The sequence below is a fragment of the Notechis scutatus genome, chromosome 4 (genome assembly GCF_049901735.1).
Source record: "Notechis scutatus isolate UNSWTSFEM ecotype Mainland chromosome 4, rNotScu1.2, whole genome shotgun sequence".
NCBI lineage: Eukaryota > Metazoa > Chordata > Lepidosauria > Squamata > Elapidae > Notechis > Notechis scutatus.
Genome location: NC_142012.1, coordinates 146,840,488 through 146,864,111, shown reverse-complemented (window position 1 = coordinate 146,864,111; position 23,624 = coordinate 146,840,488). Strand labels below are relative to the sequence as shown.

The following is a 23,624-nucleotide window of genomic DNA, read 5'->3' as shown; positions in this document are numbered from 1 at the left end:
TTTTCCCCCCTGAAATTTCAACTGTCAAGACTTGTAACAAGAAATATAATTTTGAAAGTGCCATCATTTTAGCAATTACTATTCAAGTATTTCTAGTGCCATCTTTTTCAAAAAAATTTAAAAATAGGAATATTCTTAAATGGAAACTTTTATAATAATGTACTGCATTTAAAGTACATTTGTCATTAAAAGCAATATTCTTATGTCATATTAAATTAAAATTGATATTGTGTGAAATGGTAGCAATATTGTAGTTTTGCTTTTATTGTGCACCTAGTTCACCTTATTAAAAAGAGTTTTTTCGCCTTTCTTGTCTATGACTATCTTGTTGCAATTCATGTCTTTGCTTTAAAAAAACAAAATAAAATAGATATATGTATAATGCTATTAATCATATGTATAATATGTGTAACAAACACAAGTTTATTATATGTTTTATATACTACACTATAGGTAGGATTATTTAAATTTTAAATTATTTTTTAAAAAATATTTTACAGTGGTCCTATGCTTTAGAGAAGCCAAACACTGGCAGCATATTCAATATTGCCTGGTCTACTGATGGTACACAATTAGCTGGGGCTTGTGGAAACGGACATGTGATTTTTGCCCATGTTGTGGAACAGCGCTGGGTATGGAAAAACTTTGGAATAACATTAACTAAGAGAAGAACCATGGAGGTATGTGTTGGCTATCTAAAGTTTGGTGAACAGTGGATTATTTTTTAAGTACAACTTTTCTCTTCAAAACAGTTGATACCTTTAGATATGTTTGTGGTTAACAGGCTTGAATCAGGGGCTTTTTTAAGAATTTACTTGTATTAAGTCAATAATATATTGTTCGTGAGGATAACATATTATCATTTAGCTAGGTAAAACAGTCTTCAGTGTGTCTCCAGTGGAATGAGCATGTTGGTTCATGCACTTATGAACGTAGTCAAATCTTTAAATCTAGAGCTATCCCATAGAGTACCTAAAATGTGTATTTCAGCCTGGATTGATGCTTTCATTGGCTAGAAAGGCAGAATCAAAAGAATATTTTTATATAGTTTTGTAACATTTGAAAACAAAGTCAGTACTTTGGAAGCAATAACATATACTTCATGTTTGAAAAACTTTGTTGCCTTTTTTTAAAAAAAAAAATCTTATTTGTATCCAGTATAGCTGTGGTTTACCATTATAGCAGCTGCAGTGTTATCAGCTGTTTCTGAAGTGTTGAATCTTCTTTTGTACTGTTTTTTTTGCTTAGGGCAAGTGTAAAAGATACCTGTTTTCTTTTATCTAAAAATCAGAAAATTACCACATTTTCTCCCAAACCATAATTAAATTGATTAATATATATTTCTATAGAATGCTGGTGGATATTATAATTGCTTTCAACAAGGCGTAATACTGATCACTTGTTTTATTACTGGATACTTGCAGAGTCAAGCTTGACCGGGGAACAGTTTTACATTGCGTATTGCTAAATAAATAGCTACAGCAAAAATTAAAGAGTCCCTTTATTAAAATCTTTTAATAAAATATTTTGGGGCAACAGCATTTTTTTAAAGTTACATTTATAGATTCCAAATACATAGTTTTACTTAAAAATGGGTTTTTATCAAAATTGTCTACTATAAAATCGATCTAGAAGTATAAAATAGCATTTCATCTGGCAAATATGCTATATTCCCCAGAAAGACAGTGACTTATATTATCACACCAAAGGACTGGAAGATAATATACAATTTCTGAATTTCAATTTAGAATAGGAATTTAGACCAAGTTTTTTCGTCCTGGTTCCCAACATTGGATAGGCCAAATCTCTAATTAAGTACTTAAAAATCATTTGACAATTTTGATGCTGGTTATATAAGAATATTCACTGGATGGAATGTTATGAGTCATTGTCTGGAAATACAGAAAACAAATTTGGTAGGTAAAAATCATATTTTATACTCACTTCCAGCCATAAAATTGTAATGAATGAATGTAATAAAACCTGTATTTAGAATTGTGTTTTACTTATAAAAATATCTGAGTAACCTGTACAATGAAATCTTTATTACTAAAGTGTACTATTAATCTGTATATGAATGTTAGCTATACAGGATACAATATTGGATTGCTTTAGTTTGTATTGGCAAGTAATGCTTCTCTCTCTAATTTATATTATTTTTATAATAAATTTCATTATATATTACTGTAGATAGAATGCCATTACTAAATAAAAAGTGGCTCATTTTTAATATTTATTAAATAACTTATTAATATTTCACCTATTCTTCTTACTTATTATCATTGTTTTTTTCTAAGGAATACTGACCATTTTTATTTTCCAAATGTCAACTTTCTGTAAAGGTTTTATTGAAGCTATTTTTTTATTTGATTTGATTGCTGCCTGTTTTGCCTCAAGGTTGCTTACAACATTTTAAATGCACCAGCCTCTAATACATGTCTACTCAGAAGTAAATCCAGTTGAATATCCTTCAAAAATGGAAATATGTGGGATGGATGATCCCACTAGATAGATTCATAGTTGGTTTAAGAACATAGCTTGAACGTGGTCTTTAATAGTTCCAAGTCAAATGGAATGAGGTATCCAATAGGTACCTCATTTCTATTCTGGGCCTAATGCTCTCTTTTTCATAAAGACATAGGTGATAGGATAGATAGGATGCTCATCCAGTTGGCAGATAACACAAAAATTGATAGGGGAAGTACTGTTAACACTTCAGAAGGATTTTGATAAGCTTGAACAATGAGCTCCAGCCAACAATATGCAATTCATCAACAAGAATATAAGGTTTTGTACTGAGGCAAGAAAAATAAAATGTACCAGTACAAGATAGGTGGTATCTGGCTTGTAAATAGTACTGTGAGAAAGATGTAAGTGTCCTTGTAGACCACAGATTAAGCATGAGCCAGCAATGTGCTACATCTGCCAAAAATTGCTAATAAGATCATAGGAAGTTCTGTGCTGCGCTGGTCAGATCACACTGAAATACCATATTTGGTTCTTCTCATGATAATTCAAGGAGGACCCTGGAGAACTGGAAAGAGTACAGAGAAGAGCAACAAAGATGATGAGGTGCTTGGAAGCTAATCACTTTGAAAAATAGTTAAAAGACATTGATATGTTTAGCCTAAAGAAGCCAAGATCCAGGGGAGACATGATATCAGTCTTTCAATACTAGAAGGATTGTCATAGAGAATAGGATGTGAATTTATTCTCCATGGCTCCCAAAGGTAGAACATGAACCAGCAGGTTGAGGCTTTACAAAGAGAGAGAGAGAGATTCAAAAGTTAATAGGAATTTCCTGATCATGAGGGTTATTAAGCAGTGGAGCCTCCTAAAGTCATGGGAGCTTATTGGAGATTTTTAAGTAAAGGTTGGACAGCCATTTGTCTGGTAGGTTAGACTATAAAACTGCTAAACTTCCTCCAGCTATGATAATATGATACAGTGGAATTTACTTCCAGTAAATGCTTAAGGAAGACAGTTTGTAAGTTCCAGTTGTCCGTGAGTTCCTTGCAACTATATAAAAATGAGCTATTCTTTCTGCAAAACTAGGTAGATTTTTTTTCAAGAATTTCCCAGGATTTTTCTGATGTATTAAGTAAATCTCTAATGCCAGCAGTACAAAGCCAAATATAGCAAATAATATTTTATTTGGTGATTTTTTTAACATTTTGAAAATCTGTAGTGTGACAAATAGTTGTTTTAGACAGATCCAAGGGTTTTGTGCATTGTCATGTGCACTGGAGTCTCTTTGGAGAGCCAGTGTGTTTAGTAGTGCTTAACAATATGGACTATGGCCAGGGAGACCCATCTTTAAGTCCATTCTTAGCCATGGAAGTTCAGTGAGTGATTTTGGACCAGTCTAAACTATCCAGTAGTTCAGCGACCTCCAACATTCATCACATGCAGTAGGGGAGGGGTGAAATAAAATAACACACATTCCTTCATTCTTCTTCACAAAAGTTAATTTGCATTAACATTAGTCTGGTAGTTTAGGAAAAAAATGCTTCCAAGTGCTGAGAGGTGATAAGGAAATGTTGATTATAAATTCTGCAGGCAGAAACATGCATGTACAAAATTAGGCTCTCCAGCAGTGGAATGTTACATCTTTTTTCCCCTAGAATGCTCTGAACTAGGTATTCTGGGGTGATATTATTCTGAAAGTACACTGAATAGAAAGTGGTTTGTGATGACCTGGATTACGGGTGTCAAACTCGCCATGTCACATTGCCGTTCTGTGACTTTTGCAACGTTTTCCCCATTCATGAAGTTGGGGTGGGCGTGGCCTGCACATGACACATCCGGCCCGCGGGCTGCCAGTTTGACACCCCTGAACTAGATGTATTAAGCATTAGAGAATGTCTTAAATGCTGTGAACTTTTCCAGAATATCCAGATTGGTCCATTCAAGGGGATAAACAGAATGTCTTGGAGAAATCAGCAATACTCTGTTGTCAGTGCATCTCATTGCATATCCCTATGCAAAGCTCTTCCAAGTGGTTTAATTATTTAATTATTACCAAACTTAATTATTACCAGAGTGTTTCAAGTGGCAGCAAATGGTGATCAGTTGTAAACAGTATTTGGTGATCAGTTGTAAACAGTATTTCTGTAAACTCCAGAACATTGTAAGTTCTTCCAACCAGATTTTAAATATCTGTGATGTGCAGAGGAAGAACATTGATTATATATGGTTAGAATTCACTGGGTTTTTTGGTAAAAATGAAAGTTGAGTGCAGATACAGGAAGAGATACAAGAAGAGTGTCCATATGAATATAATGTGGAGTCCCACCCTTGAAAAATTGATAATTTCCATAAGCCAAAGAAGTGTGACAGAGTATCCCAATATAATGAACAATAACAGAAACATTGCAAATTTCAAAAGAAAAATGGATATATTATTATTTGGGGAAATGCCAAGGAAGGGAGGAGATGTTTTAGGTTAGATTTAGCAAGGCTTCTGTGTCATAGAAACTTCCAGTAGGTGGTGTATTTATTTAGTGAACTAAAAAAAGTCAACTGAAATAGGATTAAGAGTGAGGAGAGGTTCACAGCCTACTTGTACTGACATTTACACATGTTAGCTTCCTTAAAATGCAATCCTTTGCCCATTTAAACTTTTAGAAATTATTTGAGAGTGAGACAGGTGGTGCTTAAATTGATAAATAAAAATAAAAATATCATGTCATATGTATGGAAAATATTTTTGTCAGGACTTGATCTGGTGGTTTGAATATTACAGTATTGCAAGTCTTTTGTAAGCGGTCCTTTAGAATTCATAAGAGTATACAAAGCATCTATTTTTGAATTCCCAATTTAAGCAGTCTCAACTTAAGTGACTACTTCAGGGGCTCCTCACGTGCATAATACACCCATTTCACAAGAAGAGAACAAAAAGAATGCATATGTGGAAACAGCTGGGAGAGCTTCTGAAATAGCTGCACAAACTTAGAAAATATGTGATTGCCTCAGTGATATGATATTTTGCAAGCACTCCTGCACTCCTGAAACACTCCGTTCAAAGGATATGCCCAGCTCTATTCTGGTCATCTTTAAGCTAGGTGTTACATAAAAGGATTGAGTCCTTTTAGTTTGGTTTGGCTTGGTTTATTCTCAATATATTATATGGTCTTATTTTTAAACAATTGCTTGTAAGGTTTTTCTGGAAAAGTATTTTAATTGCTAAATACAATGCTGAAGAAATGGTACATTTGTTTAAATTTATTATAGTTGACATTAAAATTGAAATGCTCTACTTACATATTTAAATTTGATTTACTTTAACTATGGGCTTTTTTATTATTAGGTTCGTAATGTACTTAATGATGCAGTGGATTTGCTGGAATTTCGTGACAGAGTCATTAAAGCATCTTTGAATTTTGGTCATTTAGTAGTTTCAACATCTCTCCAGTGTTACATATTCTCGTAAGTAATTAGAATTGAAGAGATATCATCTGATAAAGTGTAAATATGTAATAATTTTGATGTGGTTTGATTTATAGAAGCAGACAAAATTTAACAAATAAACTGCAGTATAAAACTCTTCACAATTACTCACGAAATTGATTGGGTATACTTAGTTACCTATGAGGAAAGCCTTTGTAGTGAACCCATATAGTTTCCTTAACAGAACTAAGTCTTTTAATGCAATTATGAATTTTTAGAACTATTAATTGATCTGCCTAGCAAATTACTATTGCCAAATCACTGAACTTTTTTTTAATGTGAAGTTCTTTTTAAATGGGTATGTGGGCTGTTTTGAAGGAATATGCAATGTTCTTGTAGGATACGCTTATGTGTCTATGTACATTTTTTGAATCACAGTAGCTGTAACTGAACAATGTTGTTATAATAACTAAAGGAAAAATATAAAAGGCAATTAGATAATTTGTTTTTAAATCAAGTAAAAGTATTTCCATATTTTCCATATTTGGCAATCTTAGGATATGTAGCTTTCTTGGGGTTGTATATTCTGTATAAATGAAGACATTCGTTAAATGATTTGTTTAAACAAGTTTGAAATATGTACTGCTTTCCCTTTATTTTAGAGTTAAAAACTGGAATACACCTTTAATCTTTGACCTCAAAGAAGGAACTGTCAGTTTAATTTTACAAGCAGAAAGGTATATATTTTAAATGACTGTTTAGACCATTTATTTTTGTTAAAATAAAATTTATTCAAATACCATAAGGCATTTGCATTTATTTCAATGAGGATTGACAATCCCACACTCCCTTTTTTCTGTGGAATAACAGATTTCTCTTATAGTTGGAACTACAGAGTAGAAACAATAATTTGTGTGTCCATCCCCCTCCTCCCCCCAGTCTTAAATGTAGGTAGTAGCTACTATTTATTTTAGGTCTGTCACTTGCTGGTTGTAACTTAAGAGCTAAAACAAATGTCTGCTATATCTTCCTAGCAGGAGAAGGATGGCAGTGGCTTGAGCAAAAAGATATATTGGCCTTAACATTTGCCTAATTGCCTGCTGGAGATGATTGGAGCTTTAACTTGTTGTGACAGGCTTTCATCCTTACCTAATTGGAGTGGGAAAGGAGCATTATTTGGAGGGAGAGAACTTGCTTCTCTCTGGAAAGTCTTGCAGTTGGTCTTGTCTCAAAACTGTGTTTAGTCCAGTCCAGTCCAGCGTTGCTCACTTCTTCCCAAGCAAGTTTGCATCCAGTTTCAATCTATAGTTGGAATAGATTATTGATGTTATTGTTGTCTCACTTAATATGCTTCCTTTTTACACATTAAGAACCTGTTTGGATGCTGAGAATCCAAAATTATGTTTGAGAAGAGAGCAAACAAGAGAAAAGAAATTTAATAGTTATTTGCTTATCATTTAACTGCTATCAAGTAATTGGAGCATTAGTATGTATTGGCCTGACTGTAAATTGGTCAGCTGATATTCCACTCCTTTACACAATAAACTAATTAAAATTGATGATGTTCTGACAGTTCAAAAATGGTAAAGATATCTGCATGCTAATATATGCATGTTGGATAAGTGAATCAGGATTTATTCAAAATAATATTAAACAACCTATTTTGACAGAATAGAAAACTCTAAAAACAAATGCTAGCATAATATTTTATAAGTTAAAATAATGGAATAAACTTGTTAAACAATGCAAGCAATTTACAAAACAATTAGACTAATTGTAACTATAATATTAACCAAGTTATTGATGGCTATAATCTCACCCCCAACTCTTAGGCATTTTGTTCTTGTTGATGGTGGAGGAATCTACTTATATTCCTATGAGGGACGTTTAATTTCCTCTCCAAAGTTTCCAGGCATGAGGACTGACATACTGAATGGCCAAACTGTATCCTTGAGTAGTGATACTTTAGCTATAAGGGACAAATCTGATGAAAAAGGTATGTGTACACATATGTTTAATGTAATGTTTAAAATATGTTTTATATGTTAATTAAAATATGTGGAAAAATTTCCTTCCTATATCGTTAAAATATGATTCTGAAAAGATTATTCATTCTCAGATATGATGATATGGTAACACAATCTCCTACTTGGAAACATGTCTATCCATGATAATCTAATGCCCCATGTGTATCTCTTATATTTTTTAAAAAACACAAATGATTTATAAAAGGTAGTTTAGATTGAAAAGCAATTCTGTTTGTTTTAAAAAGCAAACAATAAAATATTTGTGAAACAATATTAATTGCATAATATGTTTGGAATCAGCTACCATATCACATGATAGTACAGAAGTGTGTTCTTTGTTCTTTTTTTTGGTAACACTTTTGCCTTTTGGGTCTGTTTTAATAATCAACAAATTTTAAAAAATATCTTTTTAAATTCCTTTTTATTCTTTTCTGAGAAACTGGAGTTTCTAATGCACTCAGTTTTCCTAATTTTACCATCGTAAGAGTTTGAATAAAAGCTTTTGTAAAAGTTTTGAGCAATGAATCTGAAAACTTGCATCAAAAAAAGATCCCAACTTTCTGAAGTCAGAAGTTACTTGTGTTTACACAGCTGGCTCAAACTAGCAATGGACTTAACTCTTTTTTCATATGTAACCAATAAGATCAGAACACCTGTTCTTATAACAGCATTTTTTCCTGCCAATATAACCAGTGACCACAAACCAATATCCTGTATCCTTCTGAAGAAAGTCATGATATTCAAATGGAAGAATCTTTGAAAGTTCAATGTGTTTGTTGCATTGAATTTAAATGAGATTATCAGTTAGATTTGGCATGTAATATCAAATAGTTTAGATTGTGTTTAGAATTAATAATTCTTGTAAATGCCTTTGCATTCTGATATGTTTACTGTACATTATTATTAGTATAATAGTGCAGAAACCTCACATGCAGAAATATTAAACACTTATTTAATCTTAAAGTATAAATTAGATAAAATCAACATAATAAAACACTGTATTTTTGTTGGCTGTAATCATGCAGCAAGATATTTATCCCCAAATGTTTTCACTTTGCTGGTTTAGCACCAAATCTACATTTACCAAGAGTAAATTGAAGTTTGAAAGACATTCCAACTAAGCTTGTGATGACAAAATCACCCTTCCAAGAAAGTATTTCAAAGTAGAACATCTTAAAGTAGTTCAAAATGTATTATAAAAAAACAGTGTACTGATACTTATTATTTTTATTTATAACATTTATTTATTACAAATATTCACTTTATCCTACTCTTCAATTAAAAAGACCACATTACAATATGATTAGTTTTAAAAATCCATTCCATTCCAACTTACTGTTTTATACTGCAGAGGCATGGTACAAAGCAGAAAGTGATGGGAAGAAAGAAGGAAAATAATAAAGCTTGCAGGTCACTCATCCACTAAGGCAGGGGTGTCAAACTTGCATGGTCATGTTGTTGTCATGTGATGTATCACAACTTTTTTCCCCTTCACTAAACCAGGGGTGGGTGTGGCTAGCATGTGATGCATCAGGCCCATGGGACGCCAGTTTGACATCTAAGGTATCAGACCTGGAATGCAAACATTTAATAGAACCATCAGAGGACAACAAACAGATTTTTGAAAACTCTTTTCTACTATTTATTGGTCATATGGATTTTTGTAGCCCAGATGTGGTAACTCCAGTACTACAGTAATTCTAAAATAATATTCCTAGACTGTAGTCCCATATATTCTGACAAATAGTTTCCACATAGAGCATACATCTGAATAGATATGTATGGAATTGCTTGACTGTTGAAAATTAGCCTTTTAAAAATATATATATACATAAAAGTCAACAATATGGAAAGAGACAATTTTGAGGGGTTTTATTTTAAACTTCATGTTAATTAATGTGAACCAAATCAAAATTTCAGTACAAATTACTGTATTTGCCGGCGTATAAGACGACTTTTTTGCCCTGAAAAACATGCCTCCAATTGGGGGGATCGTCTTATACACCGGGTCATCTTATCACGCCGCAAATAGTAATTGGGAAGCACTGCGGCTGCCCACGGCTGAGGCACTTTAGCACCGTGGAAGCGATCCCGTGAAGCCGAAAGGAGCAGCCAGCCTTCTCCCAGCTCCCAAGGAAGCGAGGCTCGCACCGCCCGAGCTCCGCTGAGGTATCCGGCTGGGGCTGTCAGGAGTTGTTACCGCTGGCGCGGCTCCGCGCGGCTCCAGTCCCGCATTGCCTCGGGAAGGGAAAGGCAAAACCAGGAGCCGCTGCTGCCATTGCAAAGCGCCGCGCGGCTCTTCCTTTTTGCCTTTCCCTTCCCGAGGCAACGCGGGACTGGAGCCGCGCCAGCGGTAACAACTCCTGACAGCCCCAGCCGGATACCTCAGCGGAGCCCGGGCGGTGCGAGCCTCGTTCTTGGGAGCTGGGAGAAGGCTGGCTGCTCCTTTCGCTTCACGGGATTCGCTCCACGGTGCACAAAAGTGCCTCAAAAAAAAAAAAAGTGCAAAAGTGGAAGGCGTGCGGAAGAGGGGGCGAGTATATAACAAACTATATTTTGAGTGGAAATGTTGGGGGTCGTCTTATACGCCAGGTCGCCTTATACGCCGGCATATACGGTACAAATAATAAACAAAAAGCTGACAACACTGACATTTCAAATCACATCAAGTCAGAACAAGTGCACGTTCTGTTTTCCCTGATTTTTATCTTTCAACCAAATGTCAGAGATATCAGTTTTAAGTTTTTCATCTGTAAACTATTTCTTTTGAATATGTATAATAATTGTAGGCAGTTTAATATCAGTAATTGATTGTTCTTGTTGGAAGAAGGCCCTTGGATTAGTTTTCTAGGGATGCTACGGATATCAATATCAGCTACCATGATAAAAACAAAACAAAAAAATGTCCCTTAAAATTCCTGCAATTCTTTTAAAAAGTCAGTTTTTTCAATTGTACCCAGTCTAATGGGGCTCTGGGATTGTAAAAGGAATATTGTATATTGCATGAAGACTGCCCACCCTATCATAGAATGATTGTAGTAAACACCACTTAAATTATATAAAATTGTAGGCTTGTGTATATATAAAAATTCATATTCAAATCCCTTCTCTACCGTGAGTCTTTATTTTACTTTATTTTTCATGATTTCCACTATTTCTTCTGAGTAAAGCTAGTTATCTAGTCATTCAAGTTACAGATTAGTCATACAAGGTTACAACTGTAAAATGCAATCCAAATTCTAAAGGAATTTAAGTTCTCACTAGTTGCTAAGCTTCACGAGACATGGAGATTACAATATCAGGGTCAAGTGAAGATGAGATTTCCAATAGTCCATGCCTTCGAATTTTCTATAAATTATACATGATTGTATATCCCTAATGCAATTTTTCCTAAATAAGGGTTTATTTAATGACTGAGACATTCACTTAACAACTACTGTGTTCATTTTATGATCACTTGTTCGCTTAATGTCTGCTGTAAAATACTGGGTGCAATATGATGATCCACATGAAGCCGTCATGACTTATGTCCTTAATTTCAAGTTCAGTTAGAGTCATCAGCTGAGGTCTACCCATAGTTGTACCATAGCTTCCAGCTCTTTGACCATCCGCTTGAAGGAGATGGTGGTTTTATAGTTAGAATCTATGAGGCCAGACTCAGGGACTGTGAGACCCGATACTCAACTGATACTTGGACCTGAGCCTTCCTGTGTGCCTCAGCATTATTTTGTTCCTCATCAGAGGATTTACATCTCAGCTAGGAAAATGGTAGAGTTATGAAGATACTAAATTGAATCAAAGTTATACAGCATTTTATGCCTTGAAAAGAAGAATAGAAATGACTGTTTGCTAGATTGAGATAAAGAAAGATAAATTGCTAGATTACTAGCAAGAATGTTTCAAAAGAATATGACTCTTGTACCAACTACTCAGTAAAAGTTATCAGTGTCCTTTTTTGAACTGTTAAATGCATTTATTAAATTAACCTGGAAGGGTCTCCATTTGATACTTTTCTGTACTATATAAATCATTATAGGTATCTCTGAAAATATGATATCTATATATTTATAATAATAAGTTTTTTCATCTATTTTTTTTAAAGTTATTGATCTGTTTGAACCTTTATCTGGCAAACCATTAGGAGATGGAAAACCTCTTAGTCATAAGGTAAATAATGTTTAATATTTCTGTATTTATATTGGAAAAAAGTATACTTACTTTATATTAAGATGTTACTGGCATTGAGTAAAATTTTACCCAGATTCTATTTTCTATTATCATAGCATGTTTCAGTTTGAAATCAGATAAGTCTGAGCAGATTCCTGTGTGTTATATGATTATTAAGAAGTCACTTGTGTTCATTGATGCTTACTCTGAGACTGAGTTGCAGGAAGACATTTTTAAAAATTATTAGTAAGAATCAGAAGCAAGGTGATTGAAAGCTGATATTGCTCAAGCCAATAATACATTAAGAATTTGGGCATCTTTTTTCACAGTTCTTGTTCTTATAAAATAACATTAAAATACTAAGTTTTATTTGAATGAAACTTTGTTACTGTAATCACATGCCACAAATGTTCAACTGGAACATGTCATGTCATTTTAATCTTTTCATAGTAATAACAAAAGAATTTTCTTTTTGAAATGAGGAAAACCCATTTAATCATGCATGAAGTTCTCTGAATCCATGTGAAATATTTAAATAGTAGCTCTGACTTAAGGAGGACGACATACAGTAGTCTTAAATTTGTGGATTAATAATTCTTTATTTTCTAAAAAATTCTTTCCATTCCCATTTGATGTGGCTCTGAGCTACATTTAGTTCCATTGGAAGAAAGATTGACAAATAAAATATAGATGTGTTAGGTGGAAAATCTGTACTTCCCACTTTAGATCATCTTCTAACAATGCCATTTACATTACTTCTACCATTGTATTATAAGAACGCATATTTTCTAAATTATCTGTTGTTTTATTAATTACATTAATTTATATGGCTGCCCAACTCTCACACAATTATTCTTACTTTGTTATAACAGTAAGCATAAGTAAATTTTTAATTGATAATATTGTACTATATACTAGCAATATTAACAGATTTGAGAATACAAATCTTTAATACTGCAAAAAAATCTTGCCTTGATACAAATATGGGTTTTGATTCAAATATTGTTACAGACAGAAATTGTGGAAATTGCCTTAGATCAGAAGGGTCTTACAAATGAAAGGAAAATTGCTTTTATTGACAAAAATAGAGATCTTTATATAACTTCCGTGAAGAGATTTGGAAAAGAACAGAAAATTATCAAAATAGGTAAGAACTGGCTTATCCAAACCCCCATGCAATTTAACAGTGTTCTAAAATTTGTTTTATTGATTATATGTAATTTGTAGAATATAATTTGTTCTTAGAAAGAATGGCATTGAGAATGTAATGCAAAAACACCTAAATGTGTTTTGTTTCTTGTTTAGAATTTGTTTGCAGTAAGTTAATCTCTTGATCCCCTCAATAAATTAGACACCCCTGATCAAACCTGTAGTGTCAGTGAAGTCAGTGAATGCATCATCCTATGTGGCAATCATTGATCAGAATTGAATTATTTACCTATTTAACAATACTCAAAATCTAAGCAGTAGCACGTTTTCGGATGTTAGCAGTGTATGACTGTATAATGTGAATCTGGCTTACCTAGCTCAGAGAAAAAATGCCTTATGAAAATAAATAATACAATAAAAATCCAAACTTGAAAAAAAATGAGCCCAGTTTAACATAATTTATGCAACATCTACATAGTTGAAATATTTATCGTTTTGTGAAGATACAGTGTAAAGATATTTAAAGAAGGAACGTAAGCAGATCTTGCAGGTTTACCCAACTACTGCCTCTTCTAAAAGTCTAAAAGTCATACAGTGTCAAAAAATAGGTAAACAGAAGCAACTGGAACAGCAAGCACATTTAGAGGGGAAAAAAGAGCACATGCATATATAATCAATGAAAAGTTTCAGTAGCCTCTACATGGAATCAACTTCAGTTTGCTTATATTGTTTTAATCTTTCAAGACAAGTAATTATGTAAACATTTTATACTAAAAACAAAAATATATTATTCAGAATCATATACCAGGAGAGAAAAGTTGATGATATTATTTGCAGTCTTGAGCAGTAGGCTAGAATAGATTATTCATCCAGTTTAGTTGATAGATATTTAGTTTATTTGGTTTCTTTTTTGTTAAGGAACAATGGTGCATACTCTGGCATGGAATGACACATGCAACATACTATGTGGTCTGCAGGATACACGTTTCACAGTCTGGTACTACCCCAATGTAGTGTATGTAGACAAGGATCTCTTGCCAAAAACACTCTATGAAAAGGATGCAAGGTATTTCTTATTTGATTTATACTCCATTAATAGCTTTCTCTAATAAAATATTTTTTAATCTGATCTTGGAGACTGAGACTCTATGACATAGGCAAACAACAATTTCCAACCTGATACTTCAAATTATTTGAGGAGCCAGAAGACCTTAACGGTTCTTCAGGTTTTGGTCAAAAAAATTCAACCTGACAGTTCTCTATTTTGGACGGGGTTTTTTGGAGGGGGGAGGCTAGAAATACGTGCATTTTGCCTTGCAGAAGTTTAGACATTTCCAGCCTCATTTTGGCACTTTGACACCAAAAATCAGGCCATTGAATGCCAGCAAATTTTAGCTGTGTTTAACTTTGTTTCTGAGGTTTAGACAAAGTATGCAATTGAAATGCATTTTGCTTTGCAGAATTTCAACACTTTTTAAAAGCATTTTTACATATATACCCAAAATCATATAACCAAAATTGGCCATTTTGTTTGAAGGCTGTAAATGGAGTTTAGGGGCAGGGATATGCATATAAACCATCGGTTATACATAATAGAGAAATACCTAACTTATCAGCTGCCAAGTTTATTAAATATGGCACTTCAGAATATAAACTTCCAGATTCTTTTGGACTGAACAATTAAAAAAACAATATATAAAAATTGGGCTGTATATTATTCCTTAATCTGTAAATTATAGATTAGCAGAACTGGAGTGAAGTGTCCAGTCTTATTTTTACCATGATCAGTGCATACTCAGAAATAAATCATAATTGTTATTTTAAATGGACTGTCTATTTCATCAGTATTCTATCCAACCTACATTCATTCTAAAATAATGTTTCTGAACTGTGTTCTTTTTTTCCAATAGTGAATTTAGTAAAAGTCCCCAGATCTTAAGTTTTGTTGGCAATCAGGTAACAATTAGAAGAGCTGATGGTTCACTTATTCACATCAGTATTTCACCATATCCAGCTATTCTTCATGAATATGTGAACAATTTGAAATGGGAAGATGCCATCAGATTGTGTCGCTTTGTCAAGGTAAATATAATGTTAACTTTTAGAAAAGGTTAATGGGGGAGAGACATGTGACTTCTTTAATTTTAAAATACAGATTATAGTAATGCAATAATCCCTTCAGACCTCCATCATAAAATGCTTTCCAAGGTAATTTTATTTGCCTGACTTGTGATGCACTGAAAGGGACCTACTGTTTAGAAAAACTATACATACTGTATCTTCTACAGGTAGTCCTCAAGTTACAGAAGTTCATTTAGTGACCGTTCAAAGTTACAACTATCCTGAAAAAAGTGACTTATGGCCGTTTTTCACACTTATGACCTTTGCAGCATCCCAGTGGTCACATGATCAAAATTCAGACACTTGGCAACTGGTTCATATTTATGACAATTGCAGTGTCCCAGGATCATGTGATCAAGTTTTGCAATCTTCTGACAAGCAAAGTCAATGGGGGAGCCAGATTCATTTTACAACTGTGTTATTAACTTAACAACTGCAGTGATTCACTTAACAACTGTGGCAAGAAAGATCGTAAAATGGGGCAAAGCTCACTTAACAAATGTCTCAGCAACAGAAATTTGGGGCTCAATTGTGGTCCAAAGTTGAGGACTACCTGTACTTTCCTCTGCCTCAAACTGTTAACAGTACTCAGCTTCAAATATATTTCAAAATATGTTTCTCTGTTCTTTGCTAATAAACTGGAGACATTTTCTTACACTTTAATATTTGGCTGCCTTTCTGATTACACTTGCCACCAGAGAGTTATGTATGCATTTCTGAGCAGCTTAACTGTAGGTTTGGCTATTATCATAACACTATTTGCATTCTGATTTCTGTACATAAGAACAAGTCATTTAAGGATAGAAGAAAAAGGAACATACAATAGTCGCTTGCTTGCTTATCATAACTTCCTTCTTTCTTCCTTCAAGAATAGCCTTTTTATTACAGTGCACCAGTGCATTGCATCTCCTAGCAACACGTACAGTAGTTTTGTAGCAGGTGCAAAATGAATACAAAAAAGAAAGCAAACTGAGTAGTTTGCTGGAACCTCTGTGGTTACCGATATGGCAAGAATATTTATTTGGTTCTTTTTTTAAAAAAATATTTTCTTCATTACCTTTCCAGTTTCCTAGATATTTATCATATATGATGTTTCTGTAAATCTCTTATTTTAAAGCAAAAACACAGGAACACGCGGGGATTGTTTTCTCTTGATATTACATTCCATCAGGTTGCTTCACAAGAAAGCATCCCTTTTGAAATGATTAAAGTAGCTAACTCATTTGCGTATACCATAAAGACAATTGGGAGCAGTTTCCTTCTCTCTTTCATGCCTTTTTCATTCTTCTTCCCCCACCCTCTAAGAAAGCTGCAAGGAACAAATTGGGCCAAAAGGTGTATTACTTTAAGTAATCTGACAATATTATATATTTATATTTCCTGTGTTTACTGAACGATAATGAACTATAGACAGGGGTGGGATTCAATTTCTCAACAACCAGTTCTATGGGTGTGGCCTAATTTGTGGGTGTGTCTTGGTGGTCATGTGATTGGGTGGACATGGCTTGCTGACTGGACATGGCTTGGTGGTCACATGATTGGCTGGACGTGGCTTGTTTGTAAATATTTATGTAAATATTGAATTTTTTATTTAAAAAAAGAGCAACTTCTACCCAAAATCAGGCAAAGCAGGCAGGCAGATTGAGTTGCTCACAGAATCACAGATTCACTTACAGATCTACCTTTCTGCAATCAGCTGCCTGAGTCTGTCACATAAAATTTGCTTGCAAGCAAACTCATAAAATTTGCTAGCAAGGAAACTCACAAAATTAACTCACAACACACTATGTATGTAAATATTGGGGGGGGGTTTTATTAAAAAAGAGCAACTTTTACACAAAATCAGGCAAAGCAAGCAGGCAGATTGAGTTGCTCACTGAATAACAGATTCACTTACAGATCTACCTTTCTGCAGTCTGCTACCTGAGTCTGCACTGAAAAACAGAAGCTTAAGCTCTGCTTAAGTTCAGCTCTGCTCTCAGGCTACTTCTCCCCTCCACCCCTTGAATACCACCCCTGACTGTGCCTCAGGGAAGTCTCCTGGGCGAAGGTAAAGCAGTACAACAGTGATTTAGATTAGCTAGAAAACAAGAAATCCAACGATTTCCTGCTTTCTAGCTAATCTAAATCACCTGGCACAGCTGATAGTCTGAACAGCTGGTGGTCGGGGGGGGGGAATGGAAAAATAGCAACTTACCAAAAATTAGGCGAAGGCACAATGCAGGTAAGTTGGATGGCACATATGGCAGATAAGGAGTGACTGGGAGGGCAGATGGAGCCAGCCAGTGGCGCGATTTGCGGTTCTCCGAACTGCGCAGAATCGTAACAACTGCTTCTGTAAAACCAGTCCGACCAGGTAGAATCCCACCCCTGACTATAGATAACTGCCAGAAGTACCCAGTTGCTCTGGAAAAATGCTAGTTAAGTAAATAGAAATATTCTGTATCTCAGTTAATTTTGATTCACTTATGTTTATTAAATTGTGTATTTGTTATAATGAGAGCAAATAAATACAAATGATGAATATAGTTCCTTGTTAGTTTCCAACAGCCTTATAATCAGGGATTATTTTCAGAATTAACACCACACAACCAGTGAAGCAAATCATTTCCTACTCAAGAAATTACCAGCTCAGAAAAACAAACAAGCATTAAACACCAGCTTTATCAAGAAACTACCACAGAGAAAACAACATTCCCACAAACAATATATAAACAGCGAGCAAAACTCATTCCTTTCTAACACTGAAGATGTTACTTAATGAAATTAGGTAATGAAATGTCTGCAAACAAATAACCAATCTTGGAGAGCACCAAGGATTCCACAGTTCAAACCTGAGCTACATATATTCTCTTTTATAATGCTATCTAAATGTTTGTCTTTATGTTATGAGAGGCGACTCTATAGTTATAGTGTCTATAACTCTATAGTTATAGTATAGTTAGACTATTTTATGTGTTTTATGTACATGATTTATATATTATTCTAGTTTTTTCTTTATTAAATGTGTACATCATCTGGGAACACACTGCACTATAAATGTATAAGAACATTGGTAGCCCATTGATTCTTAGGAAGTGGTTAAATTACATTAATATCAAGTTGGCATAAGATTAATGTTTATATTCTATAAGAAGAACAGTTATTTTAATATTTTCTTTTCAGGATCAAACATTATGGGCTTGTTTAGCTTCTATGGCAATAGCCAATAAAGATATGAACACAGCAGAAATAGCCTATGCATCAGTTGGCGAGGTAAGTAGAACGGTTCACTACTTAATAACTTTCAACAATTGACTGATAATATTTCATGCTAACCTGTTGCAATTTAAATGACTCTTGGCATTTGCTGCATTATTTAACTTATTGCAAAACTAGAGTTTAACCAAGTTTATTGTGCCTATCACATTTATTTTTATTTTTTTAAAAAAACAACAGATTGATAAAGTTCAGTATATCAGTTCCATCAAAGATCTTCCATCAAAGGAATCAAGAATGGCTCATATTCTGCTTTTTAGTGGAAATGTCCAGGATGCTGAAACTTTGCTTCTGCAAGCTGGGCTTATTTACCAGGCAATTCAAGTTAATATTAATCTATACAACTGGGAAAGGTAATACAGTTCTTATATAATGTATTACATTATATATTTTTGTCTTGGTTCAGATTTGGTTTTAACAATTTAAATCAGTGTTTATCAACCAAGGAGTTTGAAGATATGTGGACTTTAACTCCCAGAATTCCCCAGCCAGCTCTGCGATGGGGAATTCTGGAAGTTGAAGCCCACACATCTTCAAGCAGCCAAAGTTGAGAAACCCTGGTTTGAATGATAACTTACATAATTTTATCTCATTCCAAGTCCTATTTTTTTCTTTCAGAATTGAATATGTTGATGTAACATATATCAACATTTGTAATATACCATGTGGAATTGTTGATAAAGAAGCACAGGCCCCAGCCCTACTTTATTACACAGATTTTTTTTTAAAAAAAAAGCTTTTGTACCTGATTATAACATCAGTACATTAGCTCCATGTATTCCTGATTATGCATGTTACTCACATGGCTAAAACCCAGATAAGGAAGGCACCTAAAATGTATTTTTTGAGGGGGTAGTAGTTCTTTGGCTCACTGCTTCACTCCTTCAGGTTGATTCCCTTAGAAAGAAATTATCCTGAGTTTAGAAAGATTTTGATTTTCAGGATTGTCCTAACATAAACCTCCATGCTAAAAATGCCACCTGTGAAATCTCTCCAATACCATAAAGGTAGTCTTAGTTATTCTTCTCTAAAACTTCTGATTTTGTGCCAATCTATAAATATGGAGCAATGGTGTTCTCACCTACTCTATAATGAACGTGACATATGTTAACAATGGAAAGTAACATGCTATTTATTAACTGATAAAATGCATACCAATCCCCAACATACTTAGATTTTCTTAGCTGTGTCTCATTTTGACACTGCCTAAGCTTATACATGTTCAGTTTCAACAAGACTGATACGTTATGAGCAGAGGTGGTATTCAGCAGGTTCTGACCAGTTCTGGAGAACCAGTAGCGGAAATTTTGAGTAGTTTGGAGAACCGGCAAATACCACCTCTGACTGGAGATTTTACAGTATCCTTCCCCTGCCACGCCCACCAAGCCACGCCCACAGAACCGGTAGTAAAAAAAATTGAATCCCACCACTGGTTATGAGGTTTTTGTTTCTGGTCCTTCAAAGAAAACAAATGTTACTGATAGCTGTACTAATATCAGGTCTTCTTGATGCAAAGCAGTAATTGTTTTATTGGTTACTGTTTTAGAATGCTAAGAGCCAAATTTGAAGGTTTCCAGTCTAAAGTTTCATGGATAGGAAATTTATGTGATGATTGTAATGTTCTGATTTGCATATTCTTATTGTGCATGTAGAGTCTTCTTCATAATCATAAGAGTAGGAACTGGGAATACTTTTTAATTGAACTATTGTCCATTTTAGTAAGATACCATGAAAGTGGGACAGAAAAGCAAAAAGGTTCACCAGAATTGTTCACTGGTATGAAGATTGTTACTTTTCTTTAGACCATCCAACAATTACGAAGACCACTATTTGCCAGAAAAATATAGATTAATATAATTAGAAAACACAAATGAACTTATTTAATGGGGAAACTAGTTTTCATTTAAAGCAATTGTTGCTTGGTTTCTTCTTGTTTTATGATAAGAAATTGTTTCCTTAGCGCAGTTGCTATACAGTGTGCATATTTATAAAACCAAGGCATTTGTGGTCATTTTAGTTTCTGAATTCGGCCTGATGAGCTTATTGCTGTTTTGCTTTCTTTTAGAGCACTAGAACTTGCTGTGAAACACAAGACGCACGTTGACACAGTGCTGGCTTACCGACAAAAGTACTTGGATGACTTCAGTAAAAAAGAAACGAATCAGCGATTTTTGCAATATGCAGAAAGGGCAAGTATTCTATGGAAGTTGAGTTATATTTTTTGAAACTCTGCCTTATAGCTATGAAACAATTTCAGACTGTAAGCCAATGTGTATTTAATAACACTGTGTGCTTGTACTTTAATTCACAGTATGAAACAAAATCAACAACTTGATTTTTTTTTCAGGATTTCCACTCAGGCTCAGTTATTAGCATGGATGGAATAGGGCCAAAGTATGTTAGGGGATATCTCTTTACAGTTATGAAAATCATACTGTGGAAATACTGTAGATTTAGATAATATAGGTATAGAATTTTTATTTTATAGGAAAAGACAAATGTTAAGAGGAGGGGGGCGTTTGCTGCTAAAGCTTTCAGGTTTATGATTTCACCAATACAGGCTAATCCAGTGAAAGATGCTGTCTTAGGTTATTCAGATGTGACATTCTGAGGAAACATTACAACAGTAGACATGCTGATTAGCTTATTAAAACTTCTCTAAGGGAAACTGAGTTTTATTTGAAAATCATATGCTGCTTTTGGCAAGCTGTACCATAATGTTCACACTCCTTTGCATAACAAGATAGAAACTTAGAATACTGTCATATGGGACTTAGCTGAGCCAGTAGTATCTGGCAAGTTTTGAATATATCATAATAAATCACAGAAACAGCCCCCAGAAATAAGATAAAATAGTTGTGGAAAAGAAAAGCCTCATATGGCTTTGAAATCACAGCAGCTATCATGCCATATTTGATGGAATTAGAGCCATTATACGCAGTTGGCAAGGAAGACAGCTGAAATCCAAATAATTTTATTTCAGAATCAAATTCTCATGTGATTGCAAGTTTATCACAGAGGGAAAAATATAACACGTTCTTGGACCCAAAGAACTTCATTCATGGTTTAGCTAGTTTTTGGGATTTGGTCATTTAGTAATTTTTTAAAAAAATTAACTAATTCATCAAACTGAGATCATTATAAAAGAAAATGGGCTACAATATTCTGTTTTTCCTTCTGTTCTACAAAGTATATGTATTTTGTAAAATCAGAATATACGGTATAACTTAGATAAAAGCATATAGATCAGTGCAGGAATTATTAACACAGTGGTTCCCAAACTTTTTCAGTCCACCACCCCTTTGGTGCTACAAACTCATCCTTGGTGCCCCCCACCCAGGGGTGGGATTCAAATTTCTGTGGGCGTGGCCTAATTTGAGGGTGTGGCTTGCTGATCATGTGACTGGGTGGGCATGGCTTGGTCACGTGACTGGCTGGGGGGTGGCTTGCTGGCTGGGCTTGGCTTGGTGGTCACGTGACCGGGTAGGTGTGGTTTGGTGGTCACATGACTGAGTGGTTGTGGCCAGGTGACTGGCAAACCAAATACAAGTGGTCCTCACTTAATGGCTGATTGCTTAGCAAGTGTTCTAATTTATGACTAGCCTCCCCAGAGCTACTTGACCTGTTTTTTGGAGTTTTGACAGCCATGCGCGCGCACACCCACACACACATTCCCTTCTAACTCTGCTAGAGCAGGTCATTGGAATAGAATCGGCAAAGCATCTGTGATTAGATTCTAGTAGTGAATAGAATCTAATCAGAGATGCTTTGCCTATTCTTGTTTTGTTTTATTTGTATTTCTTTATTTTATGTTGCTGAATTGCATTGACATGTGTGTCCCTTCTTGTGCACAGAAACTTTTGTGATTCTTTGCAGCAAATTGGGTAGTAAAGGATGCTAATGGACGGATAGTAAACAGTTCAAGGGAGATCAAACAAAGATGGAAGGAGTACGCGAAAATACTATACTGTACAGTACAAATGTCACCATCTTTAGAAGATATTTCTTATATACCCCTTTCTTTCTTTGATCAATAATAATTTATGAACTTTGAATGCTGCTGCCCAACTCTCAATGCCACTCTACCATGCATCTTGAAATCTAGCCTGGTGTAAACTGGAGATGCTGAAGGTGTGGTTAACAACTTAAAATTTGGTGTAATTTTACGATGCAAACCTAAACTATCAGGATGGTTAATAGGTTACCTAACCCAGATAATTAGGTTAACTCAGCTAACCATGATTTAGCGTGAAAGCCAGAGGTTTTCCTTTGCTTTTCAAAACCTGGCCGCCTTTTTGCTGGAAATCTTGGTATAACTAGGGTGCGCGCATATGTCTTGCTTTCCTCGCACCCCACCATTGGCCCCCGAGAGAACCCCCTTCGCCCACCTGCGGAGGAGGCTTCATCTCCAGCCGCTGCCAGAGGGCTCTGGGTGGTGCCGGGGAAAAAGTCCAGCTTTCCATCTCTCTCATTCCGTGGCCCTGGGCGTCACTTGTTGAGCTTTCTGGATGACTCGGAGGCAGTGGCGGACCGGGCCAGGAGAACCGCCCTGCCGCTGGTCCATCTCACCAGCCGGCGGGAGACCTTCCTTGCAGCCGGCTTGACCCAGCCCAGGTGGGGACCTGTTGCGGCTCGGTGCAGGCAGCACTTCTGGGATGGGAAGAGTGAATCCCGCCTGCAGTGCTGCACTGATCCCCTGTGCCTGCAAAAAACCTCCAGCCGCCACGTTTTTTTTGGTGTGGCTGGACCGCTGTGGCCGTCAGCGATTGTTGCCCATGCACACGAAGTCACATATGTGCAATAAGGACTGACTGGCCAGGGAACGGAGGAGCAGGCGGAGAGGAGCAGGCCAGGCAGGGGCTCGTTTACTGGTTCTCCAACTACTGGGAACAGTAATGAACCGGTAGAATCCCACCCCTGAATTGCGCCTGCGAGAGCCCACCTCCAGCGCCCCCCTGGCATCTCTTAGCGCCCCCTGCTGGCCCCCTTGCCTCTTAGTGCCCCCCTAAGGCA

At 35.3% G+C, this 23,624-nt stretch overlaps 1 protein-coding gene across 5 annotated transcripts in view; it reads left to right on the top strand.

Annotated features, from left to right (window-relative positions):
- Positions 1-23,624, top strand: part of IFT80 (intraflagellar transport 80) — a 59,157-nt gene that overhangs the window by 32,387 nt on the left and 3,146 nt on the right. For 4 of the 5 annotated variants that reach the window (XM_087965238.1, XM_087965239.1, XM_087965240.1 and 1 more), the window contains 11 exons: positions 501-680; positions 5,810-5,928; positions 6,552-6,626; positions 7,722-7,885; positions 12,019-12,083; positions 13,095-13,230; positions 14,151-14,298; positions 15,143-15,314; positions 18,519-18,608; positions 18,792-18,964; positions 20,677-20,800. In XM_087965238.1, the coding sequence (XP_087821364.1) occupies positions 501-680; positions 5,810-5,928; positions 6,552-6,626; positions 7,722-7,885; positions 12,019-12,083; positions 13,095-13,230; positions 14,151-14,298; positions 15,143-15,314; positions 18,519-18,608; positions 18,792-18,964; positions 20,677-20,800 (1,446 nt within the window). The remainder of the gene's footprint in view (positions 1-500; positions 681-5,809; positions 5,929-6,551; positions 6,627-7,721; positions 7,886-12,018; positions 12,084-13,094; positions 13,231-14,150; positions 14,299-15,142; positions 15,315-18,518; positions 18,609-18,791; positions 18,965-20,676; positions 20,801-23,624) is intronic. The other variant, XM_087965242.1, reaches the window with a different exon arrangement.